This window comes from Protopterus annectens, chromosome 12.part0 (assembly GCF_019279795.1).
Source record: "Protopterus annectens isolate FY-2018-M chromosome 12.part0, PAN1.0, whole genome shotgun sequence".
Taxonomy (NCBI): Eukaryota; Metazoa; Chordata; order Ceratodontiformes; family Protopteridae; genus Protopterus; species Protopterus annectens.
The window spans coordinates 244,601,441-244,627,954 of NC_056746.1; the positions used below are offsets into that span (position 1 = coordinate 244,601,441).

Here is a 26,514-nt window from a genome sequence, read left to right on the forward strand (position 1 = left end):
GCCCGACAAGTATTATTAGCAAGAAAATGGAATATGCCCCCTTCCCCACTGCAGTGCAACCCTGGAGTTAGAATATATAGTTAGGGGGGTGTGGGGGGCACAGCCCCCCACAACGGGGGGTGTGGGGGGCGAAGCCTTCCACTTACTTTTCTGTTACTAAGCAATATTACATCAAAAGTTAACAATATCATATGTGCCCCCCACACCCCCCCTAACTATATATTCTAACTCCAGGGTCGCACTGCAGTGGGGAAGGGGGCATATTCCATTTTCTTGCTAATAATACTTGTCGGGCAAATGAAGTGTCAGGCAAATGAAGTGTCAGGCAAATGAAATTTCAGTCAAATGGGGTCAGGCAAATGAGTGTCAGGCAAGTTAGGTCAAAAGAAGTAGACCCACATATATATATTTAAATATATATATATATATATATATATATATGTATATATATATATATATATATATATATATATATATATATATATATATATATATATATATTCTGTCTGAGTTCCCACTACTGTATTCACATCTTCCATACCAAATATCGTCCTAAATTTCTTCAGAAATCTACCCTCTTTTGTTATATTTTCCCTTCTTGGTCCTTGATACGTCCTCACTATTGCAAATCAAGTTACAGTCCCTACCTATAAGTAATATTCACTGCTGAGAGCTGATTATTTCTCCCAAATTTTAATTAAGCTCCATAATAGCAGTTTTTCTTGGAATATAAATACATGCCAGCATAATCCTCCTCCTTTGCCAGTAGTCCCTTACTACGGCAAATCTACCATTGTTGTCTTTTTTTCCTTTTCTACCACTATTGGAGCCCCTCTAGAAATTAGTATAACTATTCCCCTTTTCCTTTTTCCCTGATATTCTGCTAAATATCCACCCTGAAATACTTTCTTTGTCAAATTCACATGCTAATTTCCTTCCAGATATGTCTCCTGCAGCATTGTTATTTGCACTCTGCATTTTTTGCATTTATTAATATAATCCAACACCCTTTTATTTTTATCTATACCTGTAAGGCCATTTACATGCCTACATAATATGGATAACATAAGCATTATGATAAAGAGCTATGGTCCCCAGCTGGGATACATGACAGTGTGTATTTCCAACTTTTGTCTTACATGCACACACTGTTTGTCAGGTTGATTTTCTATACATTTGCTTCTTCTCTATTTCACATTTTTCAAGACTTTTCATTTTAATGAAAACAGTTAAACAAATAAAAAATATAAATACATTTTCAAAACACTCCATCCCCTATTAACTTAGAACAAAAACACAAAACTATGTACATCTTCAGAAAATGAAGTTTAACCCTCCAGATATGAACAATTGTCCAAAATTGACAGCTGCGTCCACAGGCACTACCTAACCTAAAATTAAAGCTACTTATGCTAAAGCACATGCTACAGCCTATGTTTCCGCTTACACTGATTGCTGTCTGTTCTTTTCTTATTTTTATTCCCCCAGGTGTGAAAAACAGTTTTCATATTTTTAAAAAAACATTAACTTTTAGCCCAGGATGATTTTGTCATAGTCCATGTGGATATTGATGAATTCAGACGTGCCTCCCTGGACTATATGAAGAGAGACATGATAGAGATTTTCAGAATATGTGTCCCCAGGCAGGTATGAATCTAGCACTGAGTAGCATTCTATCTTCTCCAAGGATTTTACCACAGTATAAACATCCCACCATATAAACTATCTCACCATAAACTCAGATACATACACAACCACTAACATGCAGGCTCAAAGATTCCTGAATTTTGTCAGTGCAAATACCCTGGAACAGCTACTCTGCACACCTATAAGGGTTCCAAATATCCTGGATCTGTTACTCACAAATATGAGGGAACATTGCTCCCACCCTTATGTCATGCCCTCACTGGTCAGATCAGATCACAAAGTGGTCAATCTAAATATAAAGGCTGAACTCTCTGCAAACCTCAGAACCTTTATGAAATTTTCCAAGGCTAACTACCCCCTGTTAAGCAATGGCATAGACAAAGTCCAAGCCCCTGAACTTAGTGAACATGGTGGCCTATCCAGAAATGTTTACCGAAACACTATACAATCATGTAAATAACTGCATAGAACAGCTGTACCAAACCAAAATAAACTCAAGGCAAACTCCAAAAACAAGTCCCCTTGGTAGACCCACAGTATAAATAGGTTGTATAACAAAAGAAAGAAAATCTTGTCCAAAAATATGAAGGGCTATGCCCAAGGATAAAAAACTCCCTCATCAGTCTCAAGAAACTCGGGATGAATCAAGTCCACCAAAGCCAACTTTGTGGCAAAAGTAGTCTATCCTGCTAAGGATAACCATAAGGCATTTTTTTCAGTTATGTATGTAACCTTAATGAAAACACTCAACAGTGTACTAAAATAATAGAAAACTGAACTTCCTATGCCACACTGTGGAGTATGTCAAATTTGTTGGCTGATAAATTTAGCTCCAGTTTCACCCCTATCATCACCAGCCACCTCCCTCCCAAAAATGCCCTCTCCCATTTCTCCTCCAACTATCACTAAAGAACAGGTCTTCACTGCACTCTCCAGAACTAAAAACACTACATCATGGGTCCTGATAATATCCCAGGATACCTATTTAATAGCTTAAAACATGACTTGTCAGGCCCACTAAATCTGTATTCAGTCACAGCTTCTAGAAAGGCTTCATCCTTAGGGAATGGAGGACAGCAATGGTCATTCTTCTACACAAAGCTGGATCATCAACAGACCTAGGGGACTACAGAACCATATGTTTGACTAGTATGCAGGGCAATAAAAAGAATTATCATGGCCCTGGTAAACACACAGGAAACATACCTCTCAACCTGCTAGCATTCGAAATCTGAACAATGCCTAAAATAATGGGGGACAAAGATTGCTCATATAAACTTAAAATTGCTAGACTAACAGGATTTGTGATAGCATATATTTTCTGATGGATTTGAAGTCAGAAACTCAATGTTTGTCATTATTTACTGACTTTAATCCTCAGTGATTTCCACAAAACCACACATTTTATGAGGACAGACTAAAAATATGAGGCAAAAATCTGGGCATTCTGGGAAAATCTTTATAGTTGAGAGGTATGATAGGAAATTGTCAAACACTGGACCCATCCCACTTTGATTTTGCCAAGGGCAAATCATGCCTACTAAACTTGGTGGATGTTTCATCAAGACAGTCACTAGAGCCATAGAAGAGGGCAAAATGGCACATACTGCCTACCTTGACATGGCAAAGGCATTTGCCACAATACCTCACCCAGGTATTATAGACAATCTCACAAATTTAGGTATAAATTCCTGTGTTGCCCGATAGATGGCTCACAGATAGAACAAGTGAAGATAGGGTGGGGGAATCCACCTCCACCAAGAGGCCTGTTACTAGTGGTGTCCCACATGACTTGGTACTGGGATGTCTCCTGTTTGGAATTTACTGCTCTGAAGTCAAGGCAAATGCAGAGGTCTTTTGGCTGACCAAATTTGCTGATGGCTGCAAGTTGGGTGCAATCAATGAATCCTCCAAAGATGTAGATATCCTCTAGGAAGGTCTGACATGGACAAATAACTGATGCCAAAACCATGACCTAAAACTCAATGCAAAAATGCATAATGATACCCTTTGGAAAGATGACCACTCCTGGATATTACAACCTTGATAACACTCAACTAAGTGTAGACCCAGTGGTAAAGGACTTGAGAATTCAGGTTGACAGTAACCTAAACTTTGATCACCATGTGTCCATGTTAGTAAGAAAATCCTTCTACATGTACACGACAAGCAGCCATAGAAGGTCCTCACTAAAAGAATACAGGATGTAAATAATATGTCCTATGCAGACCACCTCAAAGTTATGTCCCTGTACTTGGTCTCCTATAGACTATTGAGGGTGATCTATGCCTAACCTGCAAGGCATTCACCAATCCAGTCTTGATGGTTCTTCTACATATTCACAAAACACAGCACTAGAATTATCCGATCTGAGAATCTAATCCTCATCTGTGACAAAAAATGTCAGAGGTATATGTCTCAGAGATTACTCCTTCTCTGGAACGAACTTCCTATTCACCTGAAACAGAACTCTTCCCTAAGCCTATTCAAACGCAGTTTGGACCAATGGATGTGACATTGCCAATTCACCCTTGGCTTGTTGCCTGTGGCCCTTATGGACAAGGACAGTTTGTGGATGCCCCAAGGTGCAGGAATACACCAAAGCCATTCTAGCCTGTGGGTACTGATAATTGAGAAAATTGGGGTATGAATGGCTAGCCTTAAAAAGCCTGGAGGATTATTAGCCTAGTAACCTCCTTTGATCCTATGAGCCTATAAAAGTTCATTTTTTTAGATATTTTTTCTTGCAAAGCCATATTTCAAAAATGTGATTGATGCTTTATACTCTCCCATTTATTCAATAAGTTAAGTGATGTTAGTCTTCTTCCTGTTCATCTCTGTCTCCTAACTCCAGACTCTGGTTCAAGACCAAGTCACTACTGATTCTAGTAGTCAACTCCCATGTTTTTTTTCTTTCTCTCTAGCATTTCCCTTTGGAATATTGACAAGGGCTTCAGTGGCAAAATCTCTCTATGAAATTTATGTCAGAAGAATGAGAAGCAGAATCCCCTACTGCTTGCCTGCTCACTTTTCATTAGAGAAACTTTTTTATTTCTTTCATAGCCTGTTCTACATTAAACATTATCTTTGATCCTCCAGGAAATAAATACTTTGAATACAGGTGGTTAAAGCAACTTGAATCTCAGAGTTGCTTCTCAGCATTCCTTGACTGCTGGGATAAAATTTATTCTCATCTCCCTGGTGTACAGTGAATAATTATTTTCTACAAATACTTTGCTGTCTCCAGTTTTTAATACTTTGCCCTTCTGCTATAGTTTTGACAGGGTCAACTGTTTCTCGTGGTATGATTGCATCTTTACTAATATAGGTCTTGGCTGCGTTCTTATTGCCAGGGTTTGGAGCATGCACTCAGTGCCCTTTCAATGAACAAATCATGCTGTAGAACGCCAGTTCAATTTATTTGTGCTTTCATAAAATTAATACCCTCTGTCCCTTCCAGTTTCTGTGGTACAGCTGAAAATCTCAGGTTTTCTTTATGTGCTCTGTCTGCCAATTCTGCTGTTTTTTTGAAACAGCTTTTTCTTAATTTCAGCCTCTGATTTTTGTAGTTTTATCAGTTCATCTGAACAGTTACTTCGAGCTTCTTCTATTTTTCAGATTTTTGTTGAGCATATATATTCCTTCACTGTTTCATTTATTTTAATTACCTCTGTTTACATTTTATTTATTTTTCCTCTAAAATACTGGAAGCCATTTTTAGAACCAAAGCTGATGCTTGAACTGTTTTTTTGTTGAACAGCTGCAAAATCCTTCCCAGACAGTGTTTTTTCTTCACCTTTTCTGGATGATTTTCATTTGGAGTTTTCAAATGTCTTATCTGTTGGCATCTGGGAAGCCTCTCCTTTTGCTCAGGTTTTGATTTCACTCTATGACAGCTGAATTTAAGCTAATGGTCAGAATGCAGCTATTTTAGAAGTTTCAGTGCATGTGTTTCATTATCCAAGAAAAGTACTCAGAGTGCTCTGCCATAAAGTAGAACAGAAACTGATGCACATAAAATGCTTAGGTGTCATAAATAGGCAATTAGAGACATTAAAATGGACAATGCATTCTTACTGTTGTATAGGAAAAAGCACAATTTACATTTGTATTATATATGAAGTCTGAAGAGTCATTAAAACAAAATAGTATCCATTGTTTACAGTAAATAAGTGAATATGTAGTCTCTAGAATGCCAAAATAATGTTTTTTTCAATTAGTAGATGCAAACTAGGATATCTGACAAACAAGGCAAAAAGGTCAATACTCCAGACTGTGTACATTTAACATTCTGCTAGGAAGGTACATGTTCCTTAGAAACATATTTGTCATTTTGTTAGCAATAGTGGTGTTCCAGAGAGCTACTGACAGCTAACTGAAGTCTTGAAGGATGCTATAAACATAACTGATGCATTAGTATAATGTGAGACAAAAGAAGGCTATGACAAATGACTGATAAGGCTGCTGACATACTAAGGCAGTATCATTTCAAGATAAATATGAAGAAATGTAAAATCAGAGTGATTAGTCAGAAATACACAGATCATATTCTAATGTCTGGGGGTATAAAACATAATCCAAAAACGGTCTGACCAACTGTGAGAACACCAGCTCCAGAAGACTAACACACGTTACTGAGGTTTCTAGAAATAATAGTGTCTTACAAAGTTTGTGCGTAGCATGTCTGAGATAACTATGCCCCTAAGATTGTTATTACAGCAACCTGTAGCCTGGTAGGCCATGAACAATATAAGAGATTTATGATACAAGCACTTCAGCATTAAATTATGTCATGAATAAGCCAGTTGTATTGCAAGTAGATACCAGTCTGAATGGTATAAGAGCTATGATTTTACAGCAGAAAAGAACAGTTACCAATAGGTCAATAGGATTAATACAGGCCCAAATGGGATATGGTTGGATCAAAAAAGAGCTGTTAGAAATAGTGCATTGATGTGAGAAATTCCATTAATATGTTTATTGTAAACATGTTTAGTTCTTCACTGAAAGCAACTCCAAGTCTGTACAAAATATTTTTTCTATAAATGTATTATCAGAAAAGGATATACTATCCAGGCATAAAACCACACATAGCAGATATGCTAAGTAAATTAGACTTACCAGAGAATCATGAAGAACTGTTTGTAGAAGTGCTAGGGATTCTATATGTAACAACTGAGTCATCAATAGAAGAAGGAAAAAGAATTTCAGAAGTGTGCTGACACTAACTTAGAAATGCAATTAATGACAGAATTAAAATGAATGGATTGCCTGAACAAAGCTCATCATTAAGAGAAAGAAAGCTAGCCTTATTTTTCTTTCATAGAAAAATAAGTTATGTGTATGGCTTAATGTTCAAAGCTGAAAAATAAAATCAAATTTCCCAATCAGCTGAGGAAATAAATGCTTGAGAGGACATATGCAGCACACCTGAAAAAAGTAAAGTACAAGAAAGTGCAAAGTATATAGTGATTTGGCCAGAAATGTTAGCTCAGAGAATAGGTAGTGCTGAGTTGTCCCATCTATAATGCATATAAAAGTAACTGTAAAGTATACATACTGACAGTCTGTTTTAAATCTTCCATGGAGCCGAGTAGGTACAGATTTGTTCCATTTCAGAGAAGGCTTATAATTTATATATGTGAATTATGATTCCAAATTTGCTGAAATAATCAGACTGGCAGACATGACAAGCAGAAGTGTGATTAATGTAAAGTCTACATTTATGAAACCGTGGATGCCTGCTCCTCTTAAATCTCTCATATCTAAATAATGCACAAGTTAGGAATTCAGAAATGTTGTGTGTGAATGGGAGCTCAGTCATATACTATCTTCAGTATAATGGAAAGTTTCAGGGAACTGTCCAAACTGTGAAACATCTGAAGAGAAAGAGTTGTAGTAAAAGTGACAAGGAATACCATCCTGAAGTTCCAGTTCAATCAATGATGGGCAGAAGGTTGTAAAGCAAATCATCTGCTTGAGCTTCTTACTAATACCTGAGATTCAACATAAAATAAAAGAATATTTTTGAAAGAAATCAGCAGCAACAGAAATACAAATTATATACAATTTAAAGCAAAAATGGGAAACTGTATAGAAGAAACTGCACACATTTTTACACAACAAATACAAAGTCAAAGGTTCAGGATGATGAACAACCATTCCTGTTAGATGAAAATGGAGACTATAAGAACTGTGACAACTGAGAGTTACACAAACAAATTCCTGAAGTCTCCGAAATGAAGCTGTTTTAAGAACTGTGCCAAAAGCAGGACTAGGTGACAAGTTGAAAAATGTCATGTTAAATTTTTCAGATATTTTTTGACCATTGAAGAACCTTCTGGGTGTTTGTTGTCAGGAAGGATTCTGAGGACTTAAAAGTTATTGGAGATGGGTTTTGAAAATATAAAAATTTTAATTTTTATATAAATAACCCTTGCTATATACAGTACAGTGTTAAGGTTAACTAAATGTGAATAATGAATGTACTGAAATGCATGCATCCACACACACACCCACACACACACACACACACACACACACACACACACATATGTGTATATATATATATATATATATATATATATATATATATATATATATATAAGGTCAGCACAGTGGTGTAGCAGTTAGCATTGTTGCCTCTTGGCTGGGGTGCCTTCTGTACAGAGTCTGCATGTCCTCCCTGTGTTTGCATGGGTTTCCTCCTGTTGCTCTGATTTCTTCCCACATTCTCTAGATGTGCTACAGGTGGATTGGATATTCTAAATCGGCCCTAGGTGTGAATGTGTGCGTGTGTGTGCCTTCTGAGGAAGGTTGGGTGCCGGGCTAAAAACTCGACACTGTAAAACTCTACTGCCACTCATTCTGCAGACCAATCATCTGCTGTGGTGACCCCTAATAGGTGCAGCCAAAAGAAGAAAAAGATATGAAGATATGAAGATATATATATATATATATATATATATATATATATATATATATATATATATATATAGCGAGAGAATTAAAGAGGATGTTTTATATATATATATATATATATATATATCTATATGTGTGTGTGTGTATGATATATATTATATATATACAGCGAGAGGGAGAGAGAAATAATTTAAAAGGATGTTTAATGTGGGCAAGTAACTTTAAATGTTAATGAGCTAACCACAGTGATTTGAATGCAATGTGATATATAGAAGTTCCTGGAGATTCATGAAGTTTATGACACATATTGTCTCAGTGTACTATTTATTAAGCATCTTAACATGTCAAAGAAATGTGCGTCTGTGTATATGAGGGGGGTGGGGGGGCAAAGATTACCATGACTGTACAGTTTTTAGAAGTTTAGCAATAACCATCTCAAGATAATGTTTAATGGTGAATGCATTTGTTAATTCTAAAGTCAGATATGCAGAACACTCTGTAGATGTAACATCTGTTATGGTTCACCCAGCTAACTCTTGTGTGCCAATCAGAAACAATTTATCTGCTCTAAATATAGCTTCTGTCAGATAATGTAATAGACAATGCACACAGTCATATACTCTGGTATTAGATGTCTCATTGTGTTAAATAAAATGAAATTTAAAATAATGCAAACATGTTGTAAAACAGAAGACCCATTTCTAGTTGAGGACATGTAGCCCTCTTTAATGATTAGTCTTACACATTGTTATAAACAATGAATTACATTACATGGTATGATGAGGACCCATGATCATCGTTAAATTCTCAAATTCAAAAATGGGACAAAGAAAAGGCATCAGATTCAGAATGAAGAGAAGCATTCAGTGTCTTTAACAACAGCTTTGTAATACAAGAAAGGTTAAATAAGCACCTGTCATTACAGCACCAATGGATAAGGCTCTTCTGGTTGTTTAAACATTGGAGTAAACAGTAAGTGGGCTTGGCTAATGGATCTGAGATCCTCAAGACAGAAGCAACAGTATTCACTGCTTTAATAACACCATTGTTTGCAAGATGGAAATCTGCTTTTTATTTTCTATCTTGACCTGCCAATGCTTAGCAATCATTGAGGTTGCAGATAACACTCATGGTGCCTTAAGAAATCCCTTTATTTCCACTATTAATTAACATATATCCAGATGACGATATGGTATCATTCTGGTACTGTGACTCATGAGTAATTCCTTCTCCATGACTGGGATGAGAGTTGAGGTATCGATAACTGTTGTCATCATACTGAGTATCTGGAGGCATCACCTTACCCTACCCATGTATATTTCCTCAAAGGAGAGTGTGCAGTGGCTCTGTTTAAGGGGCTGACTCATTATCACTTCCAAATCTGCACAAAGCATAAGGTGTCTTCCCTCCCCCCTCATTTCTTATCGCACCTCCTTCTGTAATTCCTACAGTTTCCAGCAGGGGGTACTATTGGAGTGACCCTGGAAGACCCCCACCACTCCCCTAACCTAAGGAAGGCAAGCTGACCAAACCTGTTGACTTTATCTTTGTCTCTTTCTGGACACCATCCTGGCATATGGGTTACTAAATGAACCCAATTCATAAGCACTTAAGCTTGCATCTTGTATATGTGCCTTCAGAACAACCATGGCTACAGAAGGCAATGCTGATACCACAATATAACTGGCATGAAAAATGGCCATGTACATACCAGATAATCTATTTGTATCCTCTATATGAGATGAGATTTTCAAGTCCACACCAACCTCGGTATAGGATTCCCACACTCAAGCATGAGCCAGAGTGTCACATGGCAGTATCAAATCCCATCACTGAGTTACTGATCCAGCTTCAACTTACTAGTTTCAAACTCTGTGCATTGTTGCCACTGGCTATTACAGCCATTTATCGCTCTTGGAATGATCAGTGTAATGGAAATGACTGTATAGGCATTAAAAACAGGAGACACATCATTTACATTCAAATTCAGGTTACATTCTTCACTCAGGTAAACAAAATGTATCATAGTATGAATGGTTTGCTACAAAGAGTGAGGTAAAATTACTGCGTATATCTCAAGATCTTTAAAAAAATACAGGACAGTGTTTGTTGCAGCTCTGTACCTGACAGAATGGCACAAATATCCAACACAGCCCATTTAAAACCAGTTCATGCTGGTCAGAAACTCCATTGCTTACTCTGGTGGATACTAGAGTCTTTTATTTTCATTTTTTCTCATCTGGCACACACTACCCAGGGGCCAGAGTTTGGGTGCTATGGTGCAGGAGGAATCTGTACCCCAAGAAGATCATAGGCAAAAATGTTCCAGAAGATAGCAAAGATGAGAAAGGTGGCATAGGAAAGCATCACGACCCACCAGGCACACTGGTCATGGAGGTTCTCTTCGTAACTGCGCAAGATGATAAGACCCATGCTGATTCCAACAATGGCACCTGCGAGGTGTGCCATGAAGCTGGGCTGTGGACCCAGTGAGGGCAGTGGAGGAGAAAAACGAAGCCAAACTGCCCGTCCTACCTCAGAGCTCACTGTAAGGTTAAAAAAAGCATATGTATCAGCCATTATTGTTACCAAACAACAACTAATACATTACAGTTCATTTTCTTCTTATGCAACTATTATTTAAAAAAAAAAAATCTAGGTGTCTTTTTTCATAAATACTGGATTTGATTTTGATACATTTTCCAGATTCAGTAATTCATTAATTCCCCACAGGGTTAAGTAAAATATATACACTGTTATTTTTAGAAACTATGCTCAAATCTCCTAAAATGCAATATGTACTGCAGCTTCAGTGAAATGATCAAGATTAACATATTTCATTATTTACTTTACAAGGGCATCAGTTGTACTTCAGTTAAAATAATAATAATGCAGTGTTACCAGTCTCTGCAAAGATACTAACTCCCTAAAGCATAGACAAGTGTTCATCAACAGAGTTTATTACCATAGTTTGAGCGTGAACCCTGGCTGGCATTGTGTCACCTCAGGCAAGATAGTCTGAACAGCTGAATGCTGAGATCATAGTTCTATTATATGGAGATGGTGGGGGAGTTGTGTCAGCAGGTATTCTTCACCTAGTAGAGACTGGAGAGAGGTAGAAGTCACCCATGAGACAGCAGACATCGAGAATTACTGGCAGGAGGGGTGTGAATGATGAGATGGCATCACATCTTGCTACACATGGAGAAAACTGAGGGAAGTTGGAACAAAAGTCTGGATGTTGGTGGAGGTGCTGAGGAGAGGGCTGTCTCAGAACTCCACCACCCATCAAACTGACCTGAATAGAGCCACTAATATTGGCTTAAGACTGGTGTAAAAAGGATACCCCCTCTCCTATACTCTGCACAGGAGAAGGGAAGTGTACACCAAAAGCAGGGTGGAGGCTAGGTCACAGTTTCACAGCCAGAAATAAAGAAGAGCAAATTAATTGGAATCATATCCTTATAAGACTCAGTCCAGGAAGCCAAATGCATGAATCTTTAAGAAACAGTGTGAGAATTCAGAACTTTTTAAAAACACCTTTATTAAATTTACATATTTTGAACAGTGACATGGGTACAGAAACATTAACAAGAAACAAATTATTGTAAGCAGTTTTTATTTTCATGCATTATGCATATATGTTTTATTTTTTAACAATTATAATTCATTCCAGAATTACATAAATTGCTCATGTCCTGACTTCCCTTAAATTCTATTTCTCCTTTTCATTATTGTGCATACATTGTTCTCACAGATTCCAATTATTTCTATGTAGTTTGCTTCTTCCCTTTTCTAAAGATCCCACCCACAGTTATTGAATCTCCTTTACATTATTCAAAATAGTTATGATTCGTTTAGGTTTTGAGTTCTGTTTTGTAGTAATACTTTTTTGACAGGCAGTACCATTAGACTTAGTTACATCAAGGCAATTTGGTTTCTATATCCCAGCTCAAAAAAATAATTTCCTTAGGCACAATCATTTGCCCCCCCCCCCCCAGCAACATTTCGAATGACATACTATATAGAGGCTTTTTTAAATCTACCAGTTGATTACATTTAAAAAAATGTCCCTAGTTTCTCATCACACCTCCAGCTTTTACTATCTACCAAAGAATTATGATGAAGTAAGATTATGGGATAAAAATACTCATGCAAACACTTCCATGCAAAAATCCTAAACTTTCTAGACTTTGTTGCAAACCTGGGAGACATACAAATTCCCTCCCACTGTTCCTTTGTATATTGTCTTTCTAATCTGTCTTCCCAGTCTTCTCTATCATCTTCTGATAGTTTCTTTTAATTATCACGCATTATTCTATATGCGCTACTTGTTATCCCTTTTTAACAGTAGCTTCTGTTCTAGATGCAACTAAATACTCAACAAGAGTTGGTCTTTCACTTAGCACCCCCATCCTTTTCTCTTTGCTTATACGCTATCTCTAACCTGCAGTCCAGACTTCTCTTTCACCTCATCTCAGTTTATTACCTTTCCCTCCATGGTTATTTGCTTTCAATACCTTGGTTCCTTTTATCTAATAAAATGACAGACCCCTCTTGTCTATTTTCTATTCCTCTACTTGCAGTCATACCTATTGGTAAAATCTCTTTTCCCAATTCCCTTGTTGACTTATTTCTTAAAATACTTCCTGCTGTTCTTCTTTTTCTTAAGGGCCTACACCCAAAATCCTATTTTCTCCTTGTTTTGTGACCCCCCCCACACACACACACACATCTTGGCATCATTCCTTTCCACTTTGATTTGTAACTTTCTGCTTGTGTTATGTGTATGAGCCTTAACTATATAGTTATAAAGCATTCCTTAAAATCGGGAAATCCTAAACTACCATGTTTTATAGTGAGAAACAACTTAGCAGACAACTTTTGCCCCTTTACCCCCAAATAAATCCATTCAACTCTTTAGTGATTATAGTACACAATTTCTCCTCTGGTTGATAAAAATATGCCTGACCTGCCTATAATACTAAAGAGACTAAAAACAGTTTTACTCTATATCCAAAGTTAACAACTTCCAACTTAATTTTCTTAATCTGCATAACAGTGGTTATAAGTGGAATATAAATACACACCATTGCACCTTTCCTTCCCCGATAATAACCACTTATTACCACAAACCCAATCATTATTGTCTTTCTTTTTCTGTTTTCACTATTAGAGCCCCTTGTGGGATCAATATTATTTCCCCTTTCTTTTGAGACTGATACTCTGCAGAATACTAAAGTGAAAGCCTTTCTTTGTCAAATTCACATACCCATTTCTATCCAAATGCGTCTCCTAGAAAAATATTTGCACCCTGTACTTTTTAATATAAATCAATACTCCATGCTTTTTGGTCATACCTACAATGTCATTCACATTCCATGATATAATTGATAAGGCAGGTATTCTGATTAGATGCTATTGCTTTCACATATTCTGCATAATACTTATTTTGAATATACATTCCTAGCTTGCAACTTACACTCATGCATTAATCTTGGCAGGCTGATCTTGGATGCATTTGTTGTTTCTCATCTCTGTTTGAACCCATGTCTCGTTTTTTCAGGCTGTTTACTTCAATAAAAGCACACAAGAAACAAAATCTAAGTACATTTTTATTTTTAACCCCTAAACATTCTAACTCACATCAAACACAAAAATCTACATACACTTTTCAAAAAGGGAATTTACCCCTCCATATAGCAGTAGCCCTAAATAGATAGCTAAGCCCACAGACTTTTCCTATTTTAAAGTTACACACACACACACACATATATATATATATATATATATATATATATATATATATATATATATGTGGCACTGTGGTGTAGCAGTTAGCATTGTCACCTCACAGCAAGAGGTTCTCCGGTTCATTTCTCAGCTGGTGTGCCTTCTGTATGGAGTCTGCATGTACCCCCTGCATTTGTATGGGCTTCCTCTGGGTGCCCCGGTTTTCTCCCACATTCTAAAGGTATGAAGTAGGTGGACTGGACACTGTGCATGCAAGTGTGTGTGGTGCACCCACTGAGGAGGGTTGAGCCTTGGGCTACCAACCTGAGCCTGTAAAACCCATAATTGCTACAGAAACAATGAGTGCTGAAAGGTGTTCATTGCCTGATGTACCACATGGTGTGCAAACAGGAAATATATATATATATATATATATATATATATATATATATATATATATATATATAGTGTGCGTGTGTGTTTTAGGATGTTCTTGTATTCATTGTATCTGTAAATATGTTTTATTAATTTCTTATGTGATCCTATTCACTTGGGCAGTTCTGCACCCTACAATTTCTTTGAGCCTCTATGAAAAATATTGGAAGTACAGTTCACAGTAGCAACTTGAATCACACACCTGCATTTCAACATCCTCGGATTGCACAGATAAACTCACATTTTCTCTGCCTTGTGTATAGTAACTGATCATTTCAACAAATACTCTGGTGCCACAATTTTAATAACTTTCTGATCTGACATAAATTTGCCAGTAGCAGCTCTTCTGCTGGTAAGAGTGCATCTTTACTAATATAGGTCTTTGTTTTTCACTGCCAGACTTGGAGTGTACACATGGTATAACCTTTCAATTAACAGATCCTGCTGTGGAATACACAGTCCAGTTGCTTATTTATAGTTACATAAAATTAATGCAGTGCATTTCTTCCATTTTCTCTGGTATAGTAGGAAAGATTAGGTTTTCTTTGTGTACCCTGTCTTCTTTCTGAACTAGAGATTTTTCTTCTCCTTTTCCAGTTAATTTTCTATTATTTTCTCCAGATTTCTTCTTTGATGGCATCCAGACTATGTGGTGATGATAGCTTTTAAAGGCTTTTTTTCATACATATGTTCTTTTTCACTTTGTGAGAGCTCTTATCAACCTGATTTTGAGAGTGCAGCCATCTTGGAATCTGTGAATTCAGCACTTTAACTACAAAGTACAGACATGCAGGGTAGTGCTCAGAGTTCTTATACTGTACAGTGACCAGGCATAACTATCTTTTCACCTTTGTTTCCTTAATAATATACTAGATTTTGAAAACAAATCCCCTCTAAAGACCTCCAGTCTGATGATCCAGACATTGACAGAGTGCACAGGCGAAGAACTTGCACATAATGACCATACTTCCCAACCTCTTAGAGCAAGAAATCTGGAGAAAGCCATAAATAAAAGCAGGACGAAGGCCCAAAAATAGGGACAATTTTTTAAATATTGCTCTTATAAACTAAACCATAGGCTTTCGAGTACTGGCCAAGGCTCTTGCTACCCCCATAGTGCCTTTTTTAGGCAAGGCTCAAAAGTCAAACCCACCTCCGTAAACAGCACAATTAATAAAAAAACTGAGGGTTATGCTACTCATCGCCAGGAGTTTAAGTCTCAAAATGCACATGCTTGAAGCACTCTTCAGTATGGAAAACATCGACATCTGTGCAGTAACCGAAACCTGGTTCAAGGCTCCAGAGATCACCCCAGCACTACCAGGCTACAACTCGTACCACACGTTTCGGCCACAGAACATGGACCGAAACACAAAAGAAGGGGGTGTATCTATATTCATCAAGGATACTCACATCTCCAGGTTAGTGGCGCAGCATGATACCTCTGAGATCATCCATGTGCAACTAACATCGGGCAAATCTGCAATGCAAATTGTGACCTGCTACAGATCACCCTCCATGACCCAGGACCACCACTCCACCTTTCTGGAGACACTGGAAAACATGAAGGTCCTACCGAACACTCTGATATTGGGAGATTTCAATTACCCTACCATTACCTGGGAAAACTACTCGAGTACAAACTCCCAGGCCCAGAGTTTCCTGGAATTCATCAACTAAAATGCCCTGGAAAAGCTGGTAAGCTCCCCTACCAGAGGTGAAAACATATTGAACCTGGTCATCACAAACATGAGTGACAGGTGTTCTACACTGGAGGTCAACCCGTCACTAGTTAGATCAGATCATAAACTAATCACTCTGGATGTCCACACCCCACCACCACCCCCAACTAAGGAAACCACAGTAAAAAACTTTTCTAAAGCAAACTTCACCTTACTTAAGACAGAGGTGGTAAGTTTCACAGCCCCCACGCTAAAGGATAACACTACCCAAGATGCAGAAACCTTTACAAATGCACCCTATGAGCACCTACAAGGATGCATGGATTGTGCCATCCCTAGCCAAACCAAGACTCACTCCTCTAAGAGAAGGAAACCAGTCTGATGGACCCCTGCCATAAACAGGCTATACAATAGTAGGAGGAAACTATTTAGAAAAAAAGCAAATCCCAAGAAGAAAAGACATCCCTGATCAGTATCAGTAAGAAAATAAGGTCACTCATAAAATCATCCAAGGCTAACTTCGAAAGAAAAATAGCCAAGGATTCAAAAGATAACCACAAAGCCTTCTTTAGCCATGTTAAGAATCTAAGTGACAACTCGCAGATATGCACTGAACTAGTGCAAAATAGCACAAAATCTACTGAACCTACTGATATTGCCAACATCCTGGCAGATAGATTCAGTGCAAACTTCACCACCCTCTCACCCCCAAAAGGGCCCACAATACCAGAAAAGTGTAGTGTCCCAGAAATCACAGACACAGGTGAAAATAGCCCTTTCAAAACCCAAAAACACAGCGTCAGTGGGGCCAGATGGTGTCCCAGGCTGCGTCTTGCATGAACTACAGAACAAACTAACCCCTCCACCTAAACACGCTGCTCAACCTCAGCGTCTCCACAGGCTACATGCCCATAGAATGGCGCACAGCAGCGGTTATTCCACTTCACAAAGGAGAGGCCACAACTGACCCTGGTAACTCTTGCCTATCGCCTCATAAACCTGACTAGCCTGATCTGCAAGGCTATGGAGCGCATCATCATGGAACTCATTAACAAAGTCATTAGGAACCTCCAAACACTTAACCCGACCCAGTTTGGCTTTGTTAGGGGCAGATCATGCCTACTAAACTTGATTGACTTCTTTGAGACAGTCACCAAGGCCATAGATGAGGGAAAGGTTGTTCACACAGCCTACCTTGACCTTGCCAAGGCTTTTGACACCATTCCCCACTCAGGTATTACAGAAAAACTCACCAGCCTGAACATAAACCCCTACGTCATGAGATGGGCTGCCAACTAGCTTATAGACAGAACACACATGGTAAGAATAGCGGGCTCCAGGTCCGACTCTAAACCAGTCACAAGTGGTGTCCCGCAAGGCTCAATCCTGGGACCCCTACTGTTCGGTATATACTTCTCAGAAGTATAGGCAAACACAGGAGGACTATGGCTAACCAAGTTCGCCGATGACTGCAAACTGGGAGCCATAATTGACTCTCCGGCTGACACGGACATCCTCCAAAAGGGCCTTACTGAGACAGACACCTGATGTCAAAGTCATGGCCTCAAGCTAAATGCCAAAAAATGCATAGTCATCCCATTTGGGAAAAACAAAACACCCACGAATTACTACATAGGTGGCAGCCCCCTTAATACAGAAAAGGTAATAAGAGATCTGGGGACCCAGGTAGATAGTAATCTCTCCTTTGACAATCATATTGCCAAAGTAGTTAGGAAATCCTTCTATGTGGCCCATCTAATTACTAAAGGGTTCACATCTAGAAATAAAGAGGTTATAGTGCCCCTCTACTCATCACTCATCAGACCCATCATTGAGTACAATGTCCCATTTGGGATGTACCTCAAAAGACACTTCCAACAGCTGGAGAGACCACAAAAGTACCTCACCAAGAGGATTATTGGCCTCAAACATATGTCCTATGCAGCCCGACTGAAAAAACTCCAGCTATACTCAGTGGCATATCGCTTACTCAGAGGTGATCTCTGCCTGACTTACAAAGCCATGTCCAACTCAGAATTGATGGACATGCTCCACCTAAAGAAATCCAAGTCACTGTGAGCCCACGTGCTCTAGTGAGCTAAACCTCACCACAACAATAAATAGAACATGCTGGAGGGATAGAATCCTGTCACAGAGACTTCCCATGTTTTGGAACAAAATTCCAAACTACATTAGGCAGAGCCCCTCACTAACACTCTTCAAGAGAAACCTTAACGAGTGGATGGGTAACAGAAAATACACCCCTGGGATCACTTCATTGGCTCTGCTTGACAGAGGATCAGTTAATTAATCAATGGGGTGGCGATAGCCGACACACTCTGGCTAGGCTTATAAATGCCCGTGGGCATATAGCCTAGTACCTACCTATGAACCTATAGAATAACAGGTTTTGCATAAGCATGAATTTTCTGAAGGGTATGAAGTCTGAAACTCAAATGTCTGTCATTATCTTCTAACTTCAGTCTTTAATAATTTGCCAGAAAACCATAAATTTATGAAACCACAACAAAAATGAACCAGAAATCAGCAGGCTGAAGAAATCTTCCAATATAACAGCAAAACGCATGCTTTATTCACATAGAAAACACACAATAATCCATAAAAGTAAGTGCTTTCAAATACATTTTTATATACATACGTATTTAATAAATTTTTATATGCATACGTATTTAATGAGATATTTTTTATATATTATATATATATATATATATATATATATATATATAAAACATTTTTATGCATTCAGTTATTTGTTTTGCAACTAAGTAGTTTTAGTATTACATCTTTTAGTATTTAATATCTAGATATATATTAATGCATTTTTGAAAGTTTGCTTATCTAAATGGTTGTTCATGAGCATCTTAGATTTTCAATTGCAAGTTTGCATTTTTAATGACATATATTTTGGCTGATGTAAGTTAACAAATGTAATATTTGTAATGTTGCATCAAGTATGATAGGGGGCACTATCAACTAATGGGTTAACAAGGTGTTCAATTAATTCATTTGTATGCATATAAAAGGAAGTGAGGCATGGTTTTAGAATTGTCTGATGAAGTTTAACAGAGTTTAAACAAAAGCGCTTACTTTTTTGGATTATTGTGTGTTTTCTATGTGAATAAATCGTGTGTTTTGCTGCTACATTGGAAGATTTCTTCAGCCTGCTGATTCCTGGTTTGTTTTTGTTGTGGTTTCATCAGCTGGTTTTCATTATTTCCATAAATTTATGAAAAACTGACCAAAAATATGAGGCAGAAATTTGGACATTCATTGAAATTCTGTACAGCTGAGAGGTATGCTTATCACTACTATGCACTCAGTCTTTCATAATGTAAACAAAGGTGCCCCATTCCAAATTCTTATTCACTGGCATACTCTCAACTGGCACCAAGGAACTGCAAACACATTGCTTACTGCCATCTTCACTCACGCAATAAGCATGTTGATGCACACTTTTCCAGCAATGTCTCAAAATTAGAGAAGAACTTCTTTGTGTCTAACAGCCATCACTGCTCTATTTTTTCTCTTTTCTAACTGACACTGTATGCAAATTTCTAATTGTTACCTGTCAGTTTGCAACATTTAAAACTGCTCGCTTCACCTATGCATTGTACCCCTAGTACATACGTCCTTGTAATAAATTGCTTCTACATGTGTATCTTATACAATCCTACATAGCCCTCATATACTAACAGTTCATTTTTTCCTTTTTCCTTTTGTTTTTTTCTTTTTCTTCTTTACTACAATACTGTGACTGATTTTTCTGATGTGCACCATGAGATCATTCAGAATATTTTTACAAACTACAACTTTATCCCCAGTCATCCACCAAAAATGACTTACTGACCAATCGGACTCTCTTGATAAAAAAAATATATATTTTGTTATTATTATTATTTATTTATATTTGTTTACTAGGAAACCTCCGACCGAGTAATACCCATGGTCAGTACAGGCCCGGGGAGAAAAGCTCCATTTGCTTACATTGCATTATACTAAGGTCCAGTTAAACACAAAGTGGTTACATTTCTATATACATTTATACACAAACAATAGTTGTATTTATACCTTCTAGAGGAAGAAGTTACTAAAGAGAAAGCTCTCATGCAACTTAAAGGATTGTACAGGTAGCAGTTATGTATAAAAATTGTTTTGTCATTTCAGTCAGAAGTTGAGAGTATTGTGTTTAAAGAGAGTATTTCAAGAGTATCATACAGTGAACAAAAAGTCTTAACCTTGTGATGAGAATGTTCAGGACCAGGGCTTGTTAAGATGTGGTTTAAGCAGTGGTTTAAAACTACTGAGTTTGTTGGAGAGTTTTATTTCTATAGGGATACTATTCTAGAGTTTAGCAATGCACTGGGAGTAGAGCAAGTCTCCTGCAACATTTGACTTATTTGTAAGTAATACAAATTTGTTAATTGAGTGGAGTTCCCTTGCCGGACAATAGGGCAGTAATACATTTTGTAGTGCAGGGCATTTTTCTGGATGATGAATGAAATGTACAAATGAAATAAAGTAATATAAAACAAAATAAGTCAATGTGTTTAGCTTTAGAAAAACTAAAAATAATACCTTGGCCACTTCTCCCAAATATCTACATAATTTATCCACAAGAATCAAAATACAATCAAAAGCTAATAACATTAAAAGTATCTTTCCATGAAAAGAAAGGGAAAATGTCTTGGATATAGGTGTCATTCTTGATGTCTATAGAAATCACTATATGGAACATTTTCAAAAAGAAATTATACATATTGATCAATTAAATCTAGATGAAAAATGTTCTAATATACCAGAAAATTTAAAATTAGATCTGCAAGCACCCATATCCTACAAAGAAATTACAGATACAATAAAATAAGGTAAAATAATAAAGCTCTAGGTATAGATGGCATAATTATGGAAATATATAAACTTTTTTCTTCATAGATACTATCCCTCTTCCATAAAACTCTATTAGAAATTCAGTCACAAGCTTTAATACCACCCTCTTAGAGACATTCCTTAATCACACCAATCCTAAATGAAAACAAATCTCCAAACCTCTGTCCCTCATATAGACCTATATCATTATTAAATAATGGCTATAATATATTTATGACAATATTAACTAACAGAATGAAAATACCACTATCCAAAACAATAAATAATGATCAGACTGGATTTATATATCATAGATACACACACAACAATATTAAAAGGATAATTTATCTTATAGATTATCCCTGGGATTCATGAAGCTTGCGCCAGGTGCAGGTGTAGCGTCGGCGTTCTAACACCAAATATGGCCACCGAACGATTCAGGTACGAGCTGTTTCCACATGCACTACCTGAGTACGTTATGCCCACACAGCTCCCGAGCCTTGTATGCTAATTACCCCATGTGCAGCAGTGTAGCATGCAAATGAAGGTATGTAGCGATTTAGGAATTGGTGCAGGTGTAGTGTAAGCATGCAGAAATGTAAACAGTAGAAAATGGTTTATATTTTTGCAAACATAAAATCGGAGCCTTGACAGCCGACCAAACACATGTATTATATTGTTAATATATGCCAATGGCTAAATATATAGCCATTGGCATAAAAAACATGTATAAAATATAAAATTAACATTTAATATATATAGTTGCACTATCGTGATGTGGAAGCACAGGGCAGCGGTGCGCAAAGGGGATCGCAAGGAATATATAAAAATATAGAATAAAACCGCAATGAAACACATATCACGATTTCCCCATAATAGTCAATGGCAGGCATGCTACACCATACTTATGGCGCAAGGGTTGCTAAGGGGCAGTGACAGTGTTATGCACAGTAGCTTGAATTAGTAGGCAATGCCATGCAAATAGTGAATCGCAGATTCCCCGCTGGTGAAAGGATGCACCTCACAGCATAGCGTTATAGCACCGAGGTGTGCCCTTGAGATAAATATGACATCAAGAGAGGGGTGTGTAGCCATTGCTGTAAGCACACTGAAGTATTGCTAAACCTGTTTGCCCCTAGCTAGGCAAAGCTGCAAGATAGGGGTGTGTTGAATTGGTCATAGCTATGCTTAGCTGAGAGTACACAAGGTAACCGAGTATGCTTGTGAACGGAGATGAAAACACGTGTAAACCCGGTAAATGGGTATGTGCGGCGTGCACTGCAGCTGAAACAGGAAGGATATAGGAAAGAAATAAGGAAATACTGCAGCAGTGAAATTGGAGTACAAATGACTAATTAACACCTAGGAGCCTATAGTGGGCCATTGGCAACAGCTAACAAGGCTGCAAGCAGCTACCTGCAGAACAGGAATGGGGAGGGGCTGTACTGCAAAGAAAACAGTAAAGTGTCAAAGGAGAACAAAGCCGATTTGCAGTATATCAGCTACAAGGCACATTTTGCCATGACTGGGTAGGGAAAGTACAAAACAAGAAAGATGGCAGGTGGATGTATGCCTGATAATGGGAGGGGATCCAGGTCTAAAAGTGAATTAAAGGGCAACAGATTAATCAAGGCAGGCAAGTAGATCTCCACAGTAAAGGCCCCACACTTACAGTACTCATTGCAAAACCCATAATTAAGACACGCTGCAGCTGGAATAGCTCATACACACCCACTGACATCAGCAGCATCCATAGCACAACACTATAAAGTGTGAAAGCACCTCACACCACCAGTGGTGTATACAGACGGGGAACTTTTATTATGTACAAGTTAGGGGCTGCCATAGCTTTGATCCACCAGCATGTATTCGAGACTGAAGGTGGTGTGAAGGATGATGCACACGACCACCTCAGGCACCAGAGGAGGAGGAGAGGATTCAGACCCAGGGTAACCTACCAGGGGCTACATGATCTGGAGATAGTAGAGCATTATAGGGTGGACAGGGACATCCTACAGCAACTTGTGGAGCTGTGCTGACCACGCCTCAGAGCCAGAACAAACAGAGGGGAACCCATCCCAGTGGATACGAAGGTATGTGTAAGCCTGAGAATACTAGCTACAGGTATCTTTCAAAGACCAACTGGGAAAATCATGGGGATCTCACAGGCATCAGCATCCAGGGTACTACACCAGTTCCTGGATGCTATGTTACCACATGCCAATGAGCACATATACTTCCCCCGAACGCAGGAGGAGTTGGCCAGCAATATGCATTTCTTCCACCTTGTGGCAGAATACCTGGAGGTATTGGGTGCAATAGACTGCACGCACATACACATCAAGCCACCACCCGTTGAGCAGGGTAGGCGCTACATAAACCGCAAGGGATACCCCTCCATCAACTGCCAGGTCATGTGCAATACCCAGGGCATCATGGATGTGTGTGCTGGCAGCCCTGAAAGCTATCATGACACCCACATCTGGCATGCCTCACAGCTGTATTAGTTATTTGCCAGGGGAGGACATTCCAAATGGCCACCTGGTGAAGAATGCTGGCTATGCACTGGAACCGTGGATGATGACTCCCATCAGAAATGCCCACACACCCATGCAGGAATGCCATAATGAGGCACACGCACAAACCAGAATCATCATAGAGCATGTGTTTGGGATGCTGAAATCACGGTTCTGTTGCTTGGACATATCTGGTGAAGCCTTGCAATACTCTACAGGCACATGTGCCCACATCTTTATAGTATGTGCCATGCTACACAATATGGTCCTACGGAAACAGCTGCAGCAGGGACAGAATGGTGAAGGCCCTCACAGCCCTCCACCATTGCCAAGGGCCCCACAGGCACAGAGGTACTCAGACCACGAACACCCTGAGCCAGCCCCAGTAGGCAGACGGAGGCATGCCCAGTATGCCCATGCCTTGGCAAAGAGGGAACATATAGCACACACACTAACAGTGTCAGCACCTAGAGACTGACACCTTTCTCCACCTGCACACACAATAAAAATGGATGTGACACACATGACTATCTGTAAATTGTCATGTATAGGCAGTCTACTGTGTGCATCCAACATAGGCAGCCCTCAACTATTGCACACACAACTGCCATTGGCACAAGGTAAGTCAACACCTGAGCAGTAAATTAAGCTATCAGCATATGCAGATACTGTGTGTATAGATTCATAGGTAGGTACTTGGCCAACTGCCAGAGGCCATTCATAAGCCCAGCCAAAATGTGTCAACTTTTGCCATCCCATTGATTCATTAACTGTCCCTCTGTGGAGCAGAGCCAATGGTGGGAATCCCTGGGGTGCATCTATTGTTCCCTATCGACTCTTCAAGGTTTCTCTTGCAGAGTGTTAGTGAGGGCCTCTGTATAATGTAGTTAGGAATGTTGTTCCAAAGTATGGGGAGTGTTTGTGACAGGAAGCTGTCTCTCCAGCATCTTCCAATTATTGTTGTGGCAAGGTTCAGCTCACTACAATGTGTGGCTCACTGTGACATGGATTCCCATAGGTGGAGCATATCCATCAAACCTGAGTTCGACATGGCTGTGTTGGCCAGCGGAGAGCATCTCTGGGTAAATGAGATGCCACTGAGTAAAGCAGGAGTTTATTCAGTCTGGCTGCATAGGCCATATGTAGGAGGCCAGTATTCCTCTTGGCGAGGTACATTTCTGACCTCCCAGCTGTTGGATGTGTCTTCTGAGGTACATCCCACATGGGTTATTATACCCTATGATGGGACTGATGAGTGATGACTAAAGGGGCACTATAACCCCAGTATGTCTAGATGGGAATCCTTTAGTAATCAGATGGCCTACATAGAAGGATGTCCCAACTACTGTGGAGATATGATTGTCAAAGGGGAGATCACTATCTACCTTAGTCCCCAGATACCCCATTACCAAGTCCATATTAAAGTGGCTGCCACTTATGTGTTAATATGTGGGTGCCAATTCCACAATGGAATGACCATGCAGTTAGTGGCACTTGGCTGGAGGCCGTGACGTTGACACCCTGTGACGTTCTCTGTGAGGACCCTTGAGGGATGTCTGTGTCAGCTGGACTATCAATCATGGCTCCCAGTTCGCAGTCATTGCCAAACATGGTCTGCCATAGTCCACCTGTGTTTGCCTGTACCTCTGAGATATATATGCCAAACAATAGGGCTCCCAGGACTGAGTCCTGTGGGACACCAGTCATGACTGGTCAAGAGTTGGACCTGGAGACCGCTAGTCATACCATGTGGGTTCTGTGTGTAAGCCCGTTGGCAACCCAACCTGTGATGTATGGGTGTATGTACAGGCTAGCGTGTTTATCAATAATACCTTAGTGGGGCATGGTGTCAAAAGCCTTGGCGAGGTCCAGGTAGTATGTGTGAACCATCTCCCCCGTCATTTAAAATCTTGGTGACTGTATGTAAGATGTCAAACAGGTTTAGTAGGCACGAACTGCACTCAACCAAGCTGACCTGGGATGGGTCACGTGTTTGGAGGTTAACAATGTCTTTGTTAATGAGTGCCATGAGGATGTGAACCATACCATTGCAGACCAGGATAGTCAGGCTTATGGGGTGGTAGTTACCATGGTCAGTTGTGATTCCACCTTGATGAAGTGGAATAACCATTGCCATATGCCATTGTATGGGCATGTAGCCTGTGGAGAGGCTGAGGTAGGAAAGCTTAATTAGGTGGGGGACAGGTTGTCTTGTACAGTTTGCAAGATGCAGTCTGGGACAACATCTGCCTCCACTGATGCTGTGTTCTGCTGTTAGAGAGGGCCATTTCCACCTGTGTGTCTCTGATTTGTGGGATACTGTACCTTTCGGGTAGTGTTGTGGGCTCTTTAGTGGGTAAAGTATGCACTGAATGTATCTGCAAGGATGTTGGCGATATCAGTAGGGTCAGCATATTTTGTGCTATATTTTACCAACAGTTCAAATCTGTGTGTCACCACGTAGATCCCTGACATCCCCGAAGAAGGATTTGTGGTTATCTTTTGAATCCTTGCATATTCTCCTGCTGATGTTAGCCTTGGACGATGTCATGAGGGACCTACGTATCATACTAATAGTGGTCATGGATGTCTGCCCTTCATGGGATTTGCTGTTTGTCTGGAACACTGTCCTACTTCTGTAGTATAGCCTGTTTATTGCAGAGGTCCACCAGACTGGTGTCCTTGTCCAGGAG

General features: G+C 39.1%; 1 protein-coding gene across 2 annotated transcripts in view; it reads right to left on the bottom strand.

Annotated features, from left to right (window-relative positions):
- Positions 1–9,262: 9,262 nt before the first annotated feature.
- The window catches only part of RHBDL1 (rhomboid like 1), a 2,391,317-nt gene continuing 2,374,065 nt past the window's right edge, over positions 9,263–26,514 (bottom strand). For both annotated transcript variants that reach the window (XM_044089306.1, XM_044089307.1), the window contains one exon: positions 9,263–11,114. In XM_044089306.1, the coding sequence (XP_043945241.1) occupies positions 10,843–11,114 (272 nt within the window). In that variant the 3' untranslated portion in view covers positions 9,263–10,842. The remainder of the gene's footprint in view (positions 11,115–26,514) is intronic.